Source organism: Pelobates fuscus, chromosome 6 (genome assembly GCF_036172605.1).
Source record: "Pelobates fuscus isolate aPelFus1 chromosome 6, aPelFus1.pri, whole genome shotgun sequence".
NCBI classification, from domain to species: domain Eukaryota; kingdom Metazoa; phylum Chordata; class Amphibia; order Anura; family Pelobatidae; genus Pelobates; species Pelobates fuscus.
The window spans coordinates 250327071-250344552 of NC_086322.1; the positions used below are offsets into that span (position 1 = coordinate 250327071).

The following is a 17482-nucleotide window of genomic DNA, read 5'->3' on the forward strand; positions in this document are numbered from 1 at the left end:
CGCAATGGAATGACATCGCATTGCGCAACCAATTTCGAATCGGCTTATCTGAAGCTGTAAAGGATGAACTATCTAGAATAGAACTCCCTACTACTTTGAATGCTCTGATTCATCTATCGATCAGCATTGACAGAAGGCTTAGAGAAAGAAAGGCCGAAAAGGCTCTCTCAACTTCAACAGGGAAAAAATCATTTCATCCTCCAAAGCCTTCTGACAACTCATCCTTACCAACCGAACCTATGGAAATAGGGGTAATAAGAAGTCCCCTCACTCCTGAAGAGAAAAATCGAAGACGTATATTAAACCTCTGCATGTATTGTGCCTCTCAAGTTCATTTGGTCTCTGATTGCCCTTTATTGAAACGGATAAAGGGCAGTAGGCAGATTCATGCCTCTTCCATCCTAAGTGCACTCCCCTCTACAGCAAATACTCAAATGTCCCCTATTATTTTCATATTACAGTGGGACAATAAAAGAATTATGACCAAGGCTGTCATCGATTCCGGTGCAAATGGAGTGTTCATCGACTCAGCCTTTGTAACAAAGAATAAAATTCCTTGTATTCGTAAAAGAACTTCTGTTCCTGTTAGAGTGATTGACGGGTCCCTCATCTCATCGGGACCAATACTTCATGAAACCATCCCTCTAAAAGTAACCACCAATCATACTCATACTGAAAATCTTATATTTGATGTTATCCCATCACCTTTTTTTCCTATTATACTAGGGATCAACTGGTTAAGGAACCACAACCCTCAAATCTCTTGGTCCCCCTTTTCTCTTACTTTTAACTCCGATTATTGCAAGAAAACATGCTTGCAACATATTCCAATCCTTCAGCCTACTAAAGAACCAGCTATAACCTCTTGTTATTCGGACACCGAACTGGAACCTCCTCCTCATACAGTCGTTGGGACTTTATCTTCCCTTCTCGACGACATAAAAGGACTCAGTAAAGATACTCTTAATCTTCCTACATCAGTTAAACTATCGAAGAAAGACGGTCTCTACTATTTCAAGGACCGAATTTATGTACCTCCTGCTTTCAGAAATCAAGTGCTCAATTTTATTCATGATTCTAACCTGGCAGATCATCCAAGTATAAAAAAGACCCTTGAATTGTCCAAGAGATATTATTGGTGGCCTCATCAAGACAAAACCGTTAAATCATATGTTAAAACTTGTTCAATCTGCCAAAGATCCAAACAAGGACATCAGGACCTAAGTAGTCAATTATTGAACCTACCGATTCTCGGAAAACCTTGGCAATCCATTTCTATGCACTTCTTGGTGGATCTTCCCCCTTCTCAACAGCATACCACCATTCCGGTATACCGGTAGTGGACCGCTTCATGAAAATGTCCCATTTTATCCCTTTAAAGATGTTACCCTCATCCTCTGAACTTTCAAAATTATTTCTTGACAATATTGTAAAACTTCATGGACTGCCTGACGAAATCATTTCAGACCGAGGGACTCAGTTTACCTCCAAATTCTGGAACGCATTATGTGCTTCTCTTCATATCCAACGTAAACTGACATCCGCATATCATCCCCAAACTGATGGACAAACTGAAGGAGTCAACCAACGCTTAGAGCAATATCTACGATGTTATTGTTCTCACTTACAAGATGATTGGATAACCTGGTTGCCCATGGCAGAATTCGTATACAACAACTCCTATCATACTAATAGCAAGATGACTCAATTTTTCTCCAACTATCGATTTCATCCCTCCTTGTTTCCTGCTCAAACAAATCTTTCGTCTAACTCTTCTGTTTCGAATCAAATCTCTCACATGTCATCCTTATTCACATTTTTACATGAACTTTTAGAATTTGCATCATCCACTCAAAGAAAAAATTTTGATATTAAAGAAAACTCTTCCCCCGATTATGGGATTGGGGATCTTGTCTGGTTTTCCTCAAAGGACATTTTCATAAATTGGCCATCTAAGAAGTTAAGTTCCCTTTTTCATGGTCCATTTCCAATTAAGTCAATAATCAACTGTAATGTTGTTGAATTGAATCTTCCATCTACTTTGAAAATTCATCCTGTTTTCCATGTATCCTTACTTAAAACTCATCATCCTCATCCTTTCCATGGAGCTGTAACTACTTCTCCTGATCCTGTTTTAGTCCAGGGTGAAGAAGAATACAAGATTCAGAAAATTCTTGATTCAAGGGTTCATCGTGGCTCTTTACAATACCTCATTAGATGGAAGGGATATGGAATTGATGAAGATACTTGGGAAAACTCCTCTAGAATCCATGCTGATAAATTGATTTCTGCCTTTCATAGACGCTACCCTTCTAAACCATGTTGAGATAGCACCCTGAGGTTGCTCATTAAGGTGGGGGTACTGTCAGGCCTTAAGCCTCCCGATGTCTCCTCATGCTTCTGGGTTTGACGGAGCTTAGCCACACCCCCATTGTCGCGGTCTGCTATTTAATGCGACCGCACCAGCTGATAGACGCTGGATTATTGAAACGCGTACCGCGCCAAACTCACCGGCTCACATACCTCGCTGAGACGACCACTCGCTACTAGACCGGACCGGAGGAATATTCAAGTCCCCAACATCTCTCCTCATCAGAGAAAGATACCAGCACTCTCGGCAACCATTAACTGAAGCAACCGCCTTGGAGGAGAGCTGGGGACACAATCCCTCTACTTCTAGAAGTTAAGTAACTTACAGTCTCTGAGTTAAGAGCTAATAATGCTAAAGCTTTATTTCAACTTACTAAAGTCTGCTATCAAGTTCTCCAGCAAGCCTGCTACAGCTTTCCTCAAATCAAGTATTATTCAAGTTCAGCTGTACCTGTCTTGCTACAGATGATCTTATTTCTTCATACTAAAGTCTGCTATCAAGTTCTCCAGCAAGCCTGCTACAGCTTTCCTCAAATCAAGTATTATTCAAGTTCAGCTGTACCTGTCTTGCTACAGATAATCTTATTTCTTCATACTAAAGTCTGCTATCATGTTGTCCAGCAAGCCTGCTACAGCATCCCACAAAACAAGTACTATTTAAGTTTTGCTGCACCATTCTTGCTACTGATAATTCCAATGTATATAATCTCTTATAATTTGAACTGTTAACAAGAATAACGGACTCTAATGAATTCTGAACCTTGTCAATGCTAAATGAAACAAACCGTTTATTATTTAAAGAAACAGTAACTGTAATTCTGGAACTTAAGTGTCTTAATAAAAGATCAAAGTCCTAAGAAATCTGCAGTTGTGTTCCACATCATTTACTGTGAACGTGACACCATGTCTATTTGCTGTCTCCCTCAATACCCTTCCTATTGTGTTTTTACACACCACCTCCTCTAGATTGTAAGCTTGTTTGAGCAGTGTGCTCAACTACCTATTGTTCCTGTTACATTTTGTTATTGTCTCATTTGTTAAATTCCCCTCTTATTGGAAAGCGCTGGGGAATAAGCTGGTGCTATATAAATAATAGCCAATAATAATAATAGTGGTGCCCAATGTGTTCTTTTATAAAATATATAATTCGAGACTCCCCAGCGGTCCTGATTGCAGCTCCAGCCTCCAGCCTCCAGTGCAGCCCATCCCATCCCATCCGACCACCAGGGGTAAGGTTCTCCCTCCTGGACCAAGGGGGAGAGAAGATATAGAAATACCAAGACTCAATATCATACACCCAATAAAGGCTGTTAAAAGAAAGAAGGATGGGGGGGCGGGGCCTGACCGGCATGGCGGACAGTCGCAGCATGCAGGAGCTCCCTACTAATCTCCACACACAAGCGACTTACTGGGACTCCTGCTGCCCAAAACCCAGCACAAACGGACACCTGCCGGTGTCGGTCCGCAGCCGGGGGGTACCGATGAGGAGGGCTGTTACTCTGACCGACGGCAGACACATGGAGCAGCTGCGGCCTAGCGGGAGCTCCGGGCGGGGGAATCGGCCGATCCCTTGCCCCCCACCTCTCCTACTCACTGGACCACGCGGAGCACCGTTCCCCCCCCACAGGGCCGGGGGGGATATCCCGGCCCACCAAACGAAGCATGGGGCCGGACCCGACCCGTATTCAAGCGACCACACCACCCGCATGGCGGAAGGGGAAGCCTCACCCACGTGTCAGTCCGACAAGGTAACAGACAAGTGGAACTATGAATCCAGGCTGGAGAGGATTTTTCAAGATTTCTGCTGTAAACTAGAGGCATTAATGACCCCTCCAGCCCAGATCCAACTGAAAGCTGAACTCTCACCCCACCGACTGCCTGACCCACGGCTAGTCAACATGCACCATGGCACTAACAGACCTCTGACATGGCGGGGCTACAACAAGCACCAGTTTACAGTAGGGGGTAAAAGGGACCAACCGGGACCCCATGAGAAGAGGACGCACCAAACGCGACCAAAACTAACTCACTCAAGCAGCGGTGTCTTCACCAGGCCCACTGACGCATCTCATGGTCCAAAGCTTTGTCCACAATGACGGGGACGCGGTACTGGGGGCCGCCCACAACGCCTTTCCAGGCCGAAGACCACATGGAGTCGGACTCCAAATCACCGACCGCACCGCCGGAGGCTTACCCGCCGCTGGCGGCGGCAGAACACCCGAGCCCCACATGGCGCCCGAAGAAGGGACGACCCGGCCTCTCCGAGCAACCGAGTCGGTGGAACACAGGTGAAGGCCTTCATGGGGGCCTGGGGCTGGCAGACGGCGACCACCAGTCCACACCAAGCCGTATCTCTGTGGAATCTACGAGATGCCGGGGCCATCCTTGCCATCTCTCCGGCACGCACGGCGGCACTACCAAGCTGCGGTATAGGCTGAACTGGCCCACTAACAGACAACCCCACTGCCACCAATCTTAGCCACGGGCTATTGGGACATAAACTGTTCGAATACACGACTTCCCTTTACTGGACTCACGTTTGCAGCCTCACTTCTAAGTTACATATTGGTTTCAGTGGTTAGCTATCGCATGCAGACACATAAAGCGAATAGACAAAGCGTAAGGTTTAAACTACACTCTACAACACACTCGGTAGGCGTATGATCAAACTCTCTATTTTACAACAAACTAGCATGTTTCAATCACCTGTCTGGTCTTATCGTGCATAGTTAAGCTTGCTTCACTAACAACATATACTATAGGCGGAATAGCTAAGCTTCGCACCATAGCTAGCAACAAACTCACTACCCGCCACGTTCCTTTCAACACACATCTATCACACGACCTTCCCACACCTACACTGCTCTATTGAAAACTGAGATGTGTTCGTTTAGCATGTATAACATAATAGCTTGTTATAAACTACCCAAATGACTGGCGAAGGCACACCGCCTGACTCATAGTTTAACCTACTAGGTATTATAATGTTGGAATATTAAGACTAGTTTATGCACTGTTAATTTGACATGTTACACACTGGATCAAACAATCCATAGCCTGAATATCCATGCTACAGTTTAAACTTACACAATCAGTGATGAATCTACATTGACTGCAGGGCTCCAAAAGTGGCTGCAGCATTATGGTAGTAACTTCACATAACCGTTCTTTATTTACCTTTAAAATGTAATATATCTGTTTCGATAATCGACATAAAAAAAAAAAAGTGGCACTGATTAACAAGGAAGTGTATTTATCAGATGCAAATGTTGTATCCACCCCATTTTGTGAACAAACCGTACATTATCCTTTTCTCTTCTGTATCCCATCTCATATGCCGCAATAAAACAAAGATTGACAAAAAAAAATATATAATTCTGCATAATGTACATATACACACATATTTAAATAAAGTATGACGATAAATTGCTAATACTGAGAAAATGTGAGAGTTGGTTATGAAAACTCTGAAGAAGAATGTGTATAGCACTCAGGAAATAATTTAGTACAGGAACTCAAAAGAAACACATTTTACACAGGTACATGATGATATCCAAATTCTGAAGCCATTAAATCTATCATGTTAAGTTTTTTACTTCACCTTCATGGAATAAAATATTCACTTACAAAGCTGTACCTTAAAGTCACACCTGTCGTATTTAAAGATTACATTTTTTTTTACAGTTGTATTAATGAAGATAATATTCAGATGTACAACGAAATCCATTTATATGACACTATTCAGCCAAAGGTAAGCATGCCAATATTTCTAAAAAAATTCGTGCCTTACTACACTTCTATAATCTCACAATTAGATTGCAGATTCACTAACCAGCATAAACCGCTGCACTGCTGCCGAAATTGTTTATGCAAGAAAGTCAGTAAAAATCTATGATATTCATTATTATCACTGCTTGGAGGCTGGCTTCTTGGAGTAACTGACCAGACAGACCTATTTTCGCAGTGTATGTGCAAGGTAGATGTCTGTCATTCTTGTTCTTTTACATGGTTGACAGAGGACGGGGACTAGGAGCAACAGGGCATTGCACCACCTCCCTCACAATATTAGTAGGTGACATTTGGTCTGGTTCCTCTCCAATGCAAGTTATACTCCCCCTCCAGCCAAGGAGATTGGAGTAAGAAAAAGTAGGGAACGTTGCCATCTACCAGCAATGTGTAAGGGGCATGGGGAGGACCATTCACAAGTTCCCTCCATTTAATCCCCCATTCCAAAGCAAAGGGCTTTGGTGTGGAAAGAATGGCTGAATGACAGTAGGCCTGGCTGATAGAATGGAAGCTAAGAGCAAGAGGCCATGCAACTCTCTTATTACATTGACTTCCATCCCACAGTAATGGGAATGGGAGAAAGAGGCCAACATTGGTGATGGTTTAAAATGTATCAGTTATTTTACAAATCTATTTAATTAAATTATCTAACAAAATTCAGACAGACTAATTTAATAATTAAACTTGGTTTATCAGAATTGGTTCTTAAAATGGATTAACAAAATCAGACATTCCAAACTATCCCCTGTTCACAAATAATTTCACAAGTCGTCATTCTATACACACACAAGTCTACTTATTTGAAACAGGGAGCTTTTAAAAAAATAGTGGTGCTTATGCACATGTATATATTTTGAAGGGGGCAACAGAGAGCTACCTCATCCCCCATTGTTTTGTTACCTTTGTATGTGGTGTTATCAGTTGATCACAGCTGACTTTGTTCCTGCCTGATAAGTACCTGAGCATAAGTACCTGAGCATGTAACCCCTTATTAAATATGCTAGCCCTTAACAAGTAGAAAGGTGATTGCTATTTTAATATAATCCCCTTTTTCTTTTATTTCTTTTTTTTTTAATATATAAATATGGATTTTTTTATTTATATTTATCTTATTTATTCAATAGAAATTTCATCAAATACATAAAAACACATTTGCTTATCCCATATAACATAATCAATCCAAATAATTCAATAAATGCATCAACAGGTATAAATATCATAAATATTTATACATACAAAATATCCAATCAAGTTAATACATATAATCATATAATTATATAGGAAAGTTCAAATAGTTGATTTACATATAAACATTAAAACAAAAAAAAGGGAAAAAAAAAATATATATATATAAAACATATTTACATAACACAAATTCTGTCCGATTTTGAAGAGAGAAGAGAACAATCCAAAGATATAGTTAATTAATATTAGAGTATATGGAAGTCCAGGGAGACCAAATTTTTTCCATCTTCCTAGGAAGCGAATTAAAAAAATAACTTGTCTCCATTTTATGTTGAAATTCAATTTGAGCCATAATTTCTATCCAATCAGGAGGTGTAGGGGATTTCCAACATCTAGCGATATTAATTTTAACTGCAAAGAATATATGTGTCAAGAGTCTTTTTAGATTGCTATCCTGTGTAGGAAGACCAATATTAAAATGGAACATTTGTGGACTGATTTCATTTATGTCATATTACGGTATATAGATTTTACCAAATCAAACATCTGTAATTTTAGATTGTTGAGTCTAGAACATTGTCACCAAATATGATATATAGTCCCATCTTCTAATCCACATCTCCAACATATTTTAATATGGGTAGGATCGATCTTATGAAGTCTAACTGGGACTAGATACCATCTATTAATTAATTTGAAGTGGGTTTCTATTAATGATACATTATGAATAGACTGTTTTACTAATTGAGTAGCTCTAGTCCATTCTATAAAGGGTAAAGCTTTGCCAATATCAATTTCTCATTTATTAAAATAAGGGATTTGGAGGTCCTGATCCAATAGATCGAATAATCTAGAAAATCTAGCAATACTCACTTTTTTTGACTATTAGCAATTTGGAAGGTTATATAATGTTCTTTGCATATTAGTTTAGACATTAAGAAGTTCTTTAATCTTAGATATTTAAATATATGGCTAGTAGGTATGTTATACTTTAATTTTAATCGATTGAATGTAGTCAATTGATGTACTTCACATAGGTCTGAAATCTTACTTATCCCTAATTGAAACCAGGGTTTAATATCTAAATCTGTCAATATATATCGTAGTACTTCTAATGGAGTATCATAGAATATTCTATCCTTCAGTTTTAGTTTCTTCATAAGTATTTTTATTTATATTAAGTTATGACCATATCATTTAAGATATTATTAGAAAAAAGATTTTTCTCCAGTGCAACTAAGTTTAATAGGCCTATCCATACAAGAATGGGCAGTTTATGCCTGGGACTGTTTTCTTGTTCTATACTAAACCATGGTGAAATATTTTGATCCGAATTCATCCACAATAGTAGCTGGGATGCTTTACAGGCTTCATGAATCCTAGATACATCCGGAAAGTCTATACCCCCTTTCGAGTAGCTTCTACGCAGTACTTCAAATGTGATCCTCGGGGGTTTATTAGCCCATATGTTTGTTGGAAAATAAACTTTGAAACCGGTTAAGCGTTTCTATCTTAATTCTAAATGGAATTGCCCTGAAAAGATATAAAAGTTTCGGTATCAAGAATGCTTTAACCATATTTATTCTTCCAATCCAGGAGGGTTCTAATCGTTTCCATTTTATAATTTGATGTTGTAAATTTCTAAATAAGTTATCATAATTCGATTGTATCGCACTAGTAGTATCAAGAGAAATCTTTATCCCCAAGTAATCAATCTCTTCCTTAGCCCAAACTAAGTGAAACTGTTTAGATATTATCTTTTTCAGCATCACTTAACATAAAAGATAGAATTTGAGATTTTTTCATCTTAATTTTATAATTAGAAAAATAACTATATGTGGCTATATCTCCCAACAGATATGCAATTGATACCTGTGGGTCAACTAAAGTGAGGATAATATCATCTGCAAACAAAGTTATTTTCACATCTCTATCTCGCATTTCTACTCCTTTTATATTAATGTTTTGCCTAATCAAGGCAGCCAGAGGTTCAATTGACAATATGTATAATAGGGGGGCCAGAGGACAGCCTTGCATAGTACCATTATTAATTTCAAAGATATCGGAGTCAAAAAAAGGATTACTAATTTTTGCTGAGGAGTTCTTGTATAGTGTCATAGTCTTACTCCTAAACTGACCCACCGTGCAGAATTGACCCATGACAGAGTCAAGGAATCTCCAATTAACCCTGTCAAAGGCCTTTTCGGCATCAAGGGCCATAACGACCTAACCCAATCTATTTTCATTTATTCTATGTATTAAGTTAAAAATCCTACGAGTATTGTCAGTAGTACTTCTTCCCATTACAAAACCCGACTGGTCCACTCCAATCAATTCATTTATAGTATCTTTAAGTCGATTAGACAATATACTAGAGAAGATTTTTATATCCGTATTAATCAACGAGATCGGTCTATAAATTTGTAATTAGAGTAGGATCCTTGTCGGGCTTTGGAATAGGTATAATTGATGCTATCATCATCTCTTTCGGGAAGGGAGAGTCTATAGATACTTTTGTAAATATTTCTAACAAGATAGAAGAAATAGAATTAAGGAAAGTTTTATAGAATATTGCCGGAAACCCATCCGGGCCAGGCGCTTTATTAGGTTTTAAGTTATTTATTGCCTCAATAATTTCCGCTAATAGAAATGGAGCATTACGTTTTTCTAGATTTTAAGTTTTTATTCTAGGGAGCTTAAGACTACTTAAAAAGCTGTCTATTTCTAAATCAGTAGCTTTTACTTTATCCAAATTATACAAAGAACTATAGTAATCCACAAATGCCTTAGCAATATAATTTGGTGAAATTAGGTGGGAATCTCCTGAAATTATTTTTTTTATAGATTTATCTTTATTATAGTTTTTAAGTTTATTTGAAAGGTCTCTATTTATTTTATTACTATTGTGATACCATCTTTGTTTAAGGAAAGTAAGGTTCTTATTTACCAATTCATATATTTTAACTTTGATAGATAATTTATTTATTTCTTCAATTAGTTTTTTAGTTGTTGATTTTTTTACTTAAATATTCTTTCTCAGCCAATTTAATTCTTAATTCTTGAAGAGTATCTGACTTCTTTCGTTTGAGTTCAGAACCATATTTAATTAGTAGACCTCTAATAAAACTTTTCAGAGTACACCACACCATAGGAGCCGAGACTTCTCCATTGTTGTTAATTTTTAGAAAGTTCTCGATTTCCATTGTGATAGATTCCCTAATATGATCGACTTTCAATAAACTTTCATTAAGTCTCCACCTTGTCCTAGGTCTATAACTATCTTTAGATTAAATTTTCAAAAAGATAGGGGCATGATCCGATAATATTATAGATCCAATATTTGCTTTAACAATTGAATCAAGGAAACCTGCTTTTACAAAAAACATGTCAATACGTGAATATGTCTGGTGGACATGGGAAAAAAAAGTGTAATCCCTCTCTCTTGGATTAAATATCCTCCAACAGTCGTAAAGAGAATTTTTTTGCTATAAAATCTGCTAAATTATATGAATAACTATTTAATAAATTGGAGTTTCCTGTTTGTTTGTGGCTTCTATCTTTTCTTGGATCTATAACACTATTGAAATCCCCTCCCTTTAATATGTTACCACTAGCTGTCTCATCTAATGTTTCCATAATTTGATCAAGTAATATTTCCGGATTGCGATTTGGGGCGTAGATATTTACCAAGGTATAAATTGTACCATCTATTTTAACCACTAGAAGAACATATCTACCCATTGGATCAGGAGAGAAATGTATAGTTTCAACTACATGTCTATTAGAAATAATAATAGCAGTAACTCTTTTCTTTTTTTCCCCTCTAAATTTGAGGCAAATACCCAAGGATATTTCTTAAATTTCCACAACCTATCTGAAGGATTGATCCAATGAGTCTCCTGGATGAACACAATATCTATTTGATTCTCATTTAAAAATTTATATACAGCCCCCCTCTTTTGAGGTGAGTTCAGCCCCTGAACATTCCATGAAGCAACATTAAGTGCCATCATGAGACAAGATAATCTCTATTGTTCTCTGCTCTCTTCTCCATCGGCCAGAAAACAAACACACACAAAAAAAAAAAAAAATCGATGCCAATAGGGGAAACATTTTCCCTATTGATACTCCAATAGAGTGACATAATAGTAACCCTTTGGATAAGCCTGCCTATATTTGCAGGAATGAGGTCACAAGGGAGGTAAAGAAGGTCACAGTATAATATATAAATCCAACCTAATTTTAAACGAAATCATTAATATATATTTCAATTAATACAATAAATCAAATCTAAGATATATATGATAATACCAAATATTGTTTTTACATAAAAAAAAACCACAACCATATATTATTATAATTTATATCCTACTATTGACACCATATAACTCATCTATAGCCCCCTCTTCTCATTTGCTACGATAAAGTGTTCTTTTTCCCTTTTCTTTCACCTTTCTTTCCCTTTATCCTGCTTCCAATAGTAGAAGTTAACTCCACTCAATTCTAGTGTCAAACAAACTAACAAAAAACTAAATATAAACCAGTCTAATTAGAATATTAATTACAGATTCCCCTTACGGCAATTCTTAGAATTAATCTTGCAATTTAATTATGTAAGAGTTAAGGCCTTTCCCTAAACTAAAATCAAGCCAATGTGTATTAACCAATAACTCCTGTCAAATTCGTTCAAAAGTAAGTTATGTGAACTATGTGCATCTCATTATAGTTAAGTATGGATAATATCCAAGATTTCAATATATATCATGTATTAAATTTACTTCAAACAAAATTAAAATAAAAAAGAGAAATATAACATTATAATCACCACCACCAGATCTATACATACATATCAAATAACCTTCTAATTCTAGGAAGGAGAAGAGAGGACATAAACATATATTATCCAACTGTCCACAACCATTAATCATAACAGTCATAACAGTGTCTCGTCTATGAGTTCCTAATCTCATTTTCGACGGCAGATTGATTAATTATCCTAACCCCGGGTTAGGAATTAACTCCAATCGATTCTAATGTCATACTAATGAAATGTATTATTGAATAGAAACTAAACGAAGTGAAATATTAATTACAATTACCCTTACAATTATTCCAGCAATTCAACCGTGCAAGGGTTGATACTAATCCCCATAGTTCTAATGTGGATATCCCGGTACTCTAAGCTTGAGACACAACGGCTAAACTAAAGCGGGGACCGTTCCACACGGCTGGAACAGCTCCGGCAACCACCAGGCAACTGGACCGCAGCTAAGATGGCCGCCCAGAGAGAACCCCAAAAACGGAGCGCACAAGCCCAACCATACACGCACCCTCTGGGGGAATTTGACCGGCTCTGCCAGAGCCTCTGGAATATGCTGCGTGAACGAGGACTGCCTTACCGCCGGGCGGCAAAACTAGTGGCTACATGGATTCGTCCAGTAACCCGCCGGCGGCATTACAGGCACCCACCACAGGCATCCGGGAAGGCTGCCAGGCTACGCAAACACCGCCGCTCTCACGGGCAGGAAGCCACACCATGTTACATGAGTGACCACGCAGGCCCCCACATCAAGGCAACAAAGACTGCTAAACCAACCTCCCATGCCAGCTACTTACATGACCCGAGAGCCGGCGCTCGACGAAGCTTGACCCTGTCCCCCCAAACTACAACCGCAAACCGGGGAGACACACGGCTACACACCCCACTGCATGCTGCTGAAACGGAGTCCCAGACCAGTGGCGCCTTTGAAGACAAGAACCACGTCCAGGCAACGGGCATCGGCTAAAGGGCCTACCTCAATGCCCCTCAAGTGGACATATCCCACCTGCATCTGGAGGGCATGCTTACAGCCATCGATATGCGGTCTAATCGCATCAAGGGACCACAACATTTTTCTCTAGGTACTGCTGTTGAGACAGCACGTTACCAGTGACTCTGTACATTAATAGCTATCGCCAGCGCGACTCTTATTCACACATATATTACATCAACATAGTGAACCAAGTGGAGATGGCTCCATACTTTAGAAACATAAATATGATAAAACGTGCGAGTTGCCTAGCTTGCCTAGCTTTTTATTAGAGCTGTACAAAACACAAGCATTGAATTTAGTGAGTTATGCAGGGCCTTCACCGGGCTTCACATAACCTGGAAAGCCAGCAAGCAGCTAGATGTAATGAGAATATCACAAAATCCTAATGCATATATGTTCAACCTGTTATCAGTTTACTTAGTTTGCTTTTTCTACTGTCTAGAGTCGGCAGGGGCTGTTTGTATATAACTGTTGGATCAGGCTAACCACAACCATACATCTTGCATATTATGAATCACAAGCGTCTGCATTATCTTGTTTACTTAATACTGCTACACATAGGCAATCTTGAGCACATACCCACATATCTCCTAGCCTTTCTGTTTAAATGCTAGGAAATTGGGCAGTTCATTGTTATGAAGCGATTTCAGGGTAACATAACCAAGCGGCATTTTACTACCCGCTTTGAAAGCGCCACTCTTGATGACGTAGCAAAATGTGTGCAATTATGCTAACATGTCTGATATACAAATCTTAACTAGTCAGGCACTGTTTACCTGTCCTTAATCGCCACAGAGCTCGGTGAAATCGTACTATGTTTACTGTTTTATTATTAAGCTACCTAATAACTAAACTGTGCAAAATGTTGGTCCCCTCGGGAACAAGCATCTACCTTAACACTCTTAGACAAGCATCTACGACACTCTTATATAGCATAACTTGTAGATAAGCCTCCTTAATCTTTCATATACACGTTAAGTTCAGCATTATACTGTTGTCTACTCTTCTATAATATAAAAATGTGCACAGTCTATCCATGCCATATGATTGTATATCTATGCTTATGAAAACTCTGGCATTTGCTGTTGTGGCATTGCTAGTATACAATGTACCTTGTCTAATAAATGCACAATAAAATAAAGAATATAAAAAAAAAAAAAAAACTAATCTAATGTGAATTAATCAATTCAATAGCTCTCTTATTAGTTCAAATTAAAAGTGAATTGTGTATATATCATTATAGTTAAATATGGGTATTATCCATGATTTCAATATATACCATATATAAAATTTAACTCATATAACAAATAAAAATAAAAAATAACATTGTGAACACCGTCATCAAACCTATAAATAAATATCAAAATAGCCCTCTGTTTCTAGAGGGGAAAAAAAGAGGAAAAAGTTTTCCCTTTCCAACCTCTACTATTATATATATTATAGAATCAGTCAGGAGTGTTTAACATTGATAATTAACTATGTTAAATTTAGATTAATTTAAATTCCAGGAGTCGATAATTTCTTGTGCTTCCGAAGCTTCCTTTTTGTCTCAGTATTGCAGTCTGATTAGTACATTTTTTTCTGTTCTGTCGAGTAAGTACAGATAAATCGGCAAATATTTTGGTATCCTTCAAGTCAGGATCAGTGATCCCATTTTTCTGTACAGCCAGCATGATCTGATTTTTGATAATATTGTTAGAAAAACAGACAATAATATCTCTAGGTATAGTGGATGGAAGGTTCTTCGGTCTATTTAACCTATGAAACCTTTGGAATGGGAGGTCTCCTAAAGGAGTTTTCCGGAATAATTTTCTGAAAAAAAGATCTAAGGAATTGATCTAGTTGATCATATTTAATGGTTTCTGAAATACCACGTATTTTAAGATTATTACTCCTAGATCTATCCTCCAAGTCACCAACTTTTATTTCTAGAGATTGTAGTTTTCCTTCCAGTTGTTTATATTTTAAATTCATATCTTCAAGGTTCCTTTGCAATTTCTGAGTAATAGATACTTGATCTTGTATAATTTTAGATAATTCCATGATTTCTGACCTTAGTATTCTTGAATTTTCATCAGAATCCTGTTTTATTCTGAGATATAAAGTCTCCAAAGCTTCATTAAGTGTCTGTTGCGTCACATGATGAGGAGCCAATTGTGAGTGTTCGTGACTAGAGGTGGTAGAGTCTCTTCTGCCACCCTGTGATAATCTATTAATAGCAGAATTATCTTGTGTTTTAGGCGAACAAAAAATATTAACGTTTCTAGGTCTATCAGTATTAGTTGCACTGGCTGAAGTCACCTTGTCTTTTTCCTTCTTTGGAGGCATATTTTATTATTCCCTTTTAGTTTCCTTCCTCTCTTTCTTTTCTCTCTTTTATCACAAAATGGGAGTTAGTTTTTTCTTCTTTCTTTCCCTTTATCCAATTTAGGATTCGATCATTTAACCATCGTTTACATGTAGAATGTTCTCAATCCAAACTTTCTTCTATTTGCATATGGATATATATGGATTTACAATTCGTGATAAAGCAATAATTTAGCAATAGCCTTAATGGCATACATTCAGCTTTTAGCAGGTTTAAGTCAGCAGGTTGAGAATCACTTCATGTATCCGCTTATACCCGCTTTAAATTGATTCCTTATCTCTCTAATTTGGATAGAGATTTTGCAAACACTAATCAGGCAGTAATCAGATTAGTATACTAGGTCAGGCACATTATAATTGTTACTTGCTACTTGCCAATCCTGATAATAGATCTTTCTTAGTTGTGTCTGCAATCAATTTCTCTCAGATTTGATAATCTCCTTTGATGGAGATAATACAGCTTTCAGTAGGCTTAGATCAACAAATATTCTCAATCCAAATTTTCCTTTATTTGCATGTAGATATATGTGGATTTACTTGCCAATCTTGACGATAACTTTTTCTTAGCTGTGTCTGCATTCAATTTTTTCCAGATTTAATAATCTTCTTTGATGGAAATAGTACAGCTTTCGGCAGGCTTAAATCAGCGAATTCACAACTGCTGTTTATTCCGCTTGTACCCGCTCCAATATTTCAATAATCCGCCATAAAAGAGTAGCAGAGTTGCAAATATATTAGATATAGTACTGATAAGGTACTGGTATTTAGTAGTACTTCTTAAATAACCACCTCGCTGGTGCTGGCGTCTGGTAAAGCTTCTCCATTACCCCACGTCTTGGACCCCGCTCACCTCCCCCATTCGTACCCCGTGTCCACGAAGGCGTACGTGCGTGCGTCACGTCATCACCCCCCATCAGCGATAATCCCCTTTTTCATATGAGGGGCATTGTGTATAAGTGCAGTTTGCTGGCTTTAGGTTATAAGTGCTCCTTTGAAGTCTCATTCCACCCCACATACTGTAAACACATTTGGCAGGTTTATTACCATTCTGATGCTAATTACTTACCTGTGAAGGGGGGAGGGCATATTAATTTGGAAACAGCGATCTCAAAAAAATTGATTATGCTCCTATGAGTTTTACAAAAAAATATATATCCGTGAAACTGGTGATCACCATTACCCTTGTGATCAGTCACAATAAACGTCCTCCTTCAAGTCAAGACCCACAATCCATCTCCAATAGCGATTATCCCTACTGCCCCCATCCCCCACAATTACAGCTGACTAAGCACCTGGTTTGCAGAATCGCCCATCCCCCACCCCAGCATATACACACACTGAAAACATATGTGAAACAGAGAGTTTAATATTGCATACAGTCAATAGTGGGGAGAACTTATATGCATCACCTACTAGAGAAGCAACTAAGAGCATTGGTGCAGGCCCATGGCAAAGTCCCATATTGCCCACCTAAACAAACATAAACCCAATGAATGGGAATATGCAGTACAGGTGCCAAGTCAAAAGGCAGTATCCCTTTCCCACTCCTTCCAACCCACTGCGACTATTTCTTTGACTTTTCCCCTGGGGCCAAATGAGGAAAATGTTGAAAATAAATAAATAAAATAGGTAGCAACAATCTCGATGCAGGAATTTTTTTTCTTTTTTTTTTAAAGACATTATAGTATCGATATACCCCTCTGTGTTTTTGGGATTGCAGTAAAGGCGATCAGCAAACTTAAAAATTAAACGGCACGCCTGCTTGATTTGCATGCAGCCTAATGTGCATTCATACCTAGTGTGCATTCACCACCTGCCAATTCTTTTGGTGAATCCGCTCCCTTTCTGTGCCATTCCGTCCTCTATGGGCAGCACCAATACAGTGACTCATCCATCCCTATCTACCAGTACACGTTTCAACCGTCATTGCATTTCCCCACCACTGCATCTCGCATCTGCTG

At 38.2% G+C, this 17482-nt stretch overlaps 1 protein-coding gene across 3 annotated transcripts in view; it reads left to right on the forward strand.

The window, feature by feature from the left end:
* The window catches only part of PTGES3L (prostaglandin E synthase 3 like), a 44729-nt gene that overhangs the window by 11638 nt on the left and 15609 nt on the right, over positions 1-17482 (forward strand). For all 3 annotated transcript variants that reach the window (XM_063425399.1, XM_063425397.1, XM_063425398.1), the window contains exon 3: positions 6055-6121. In XM_063425399.1, coding sequence (XP_063281469.1) covers positions 6055-6121 — 67 coding nt within the window. The remainder of the gene's footprint in view (positions 1-6054; positions 6122-17482) is intronic.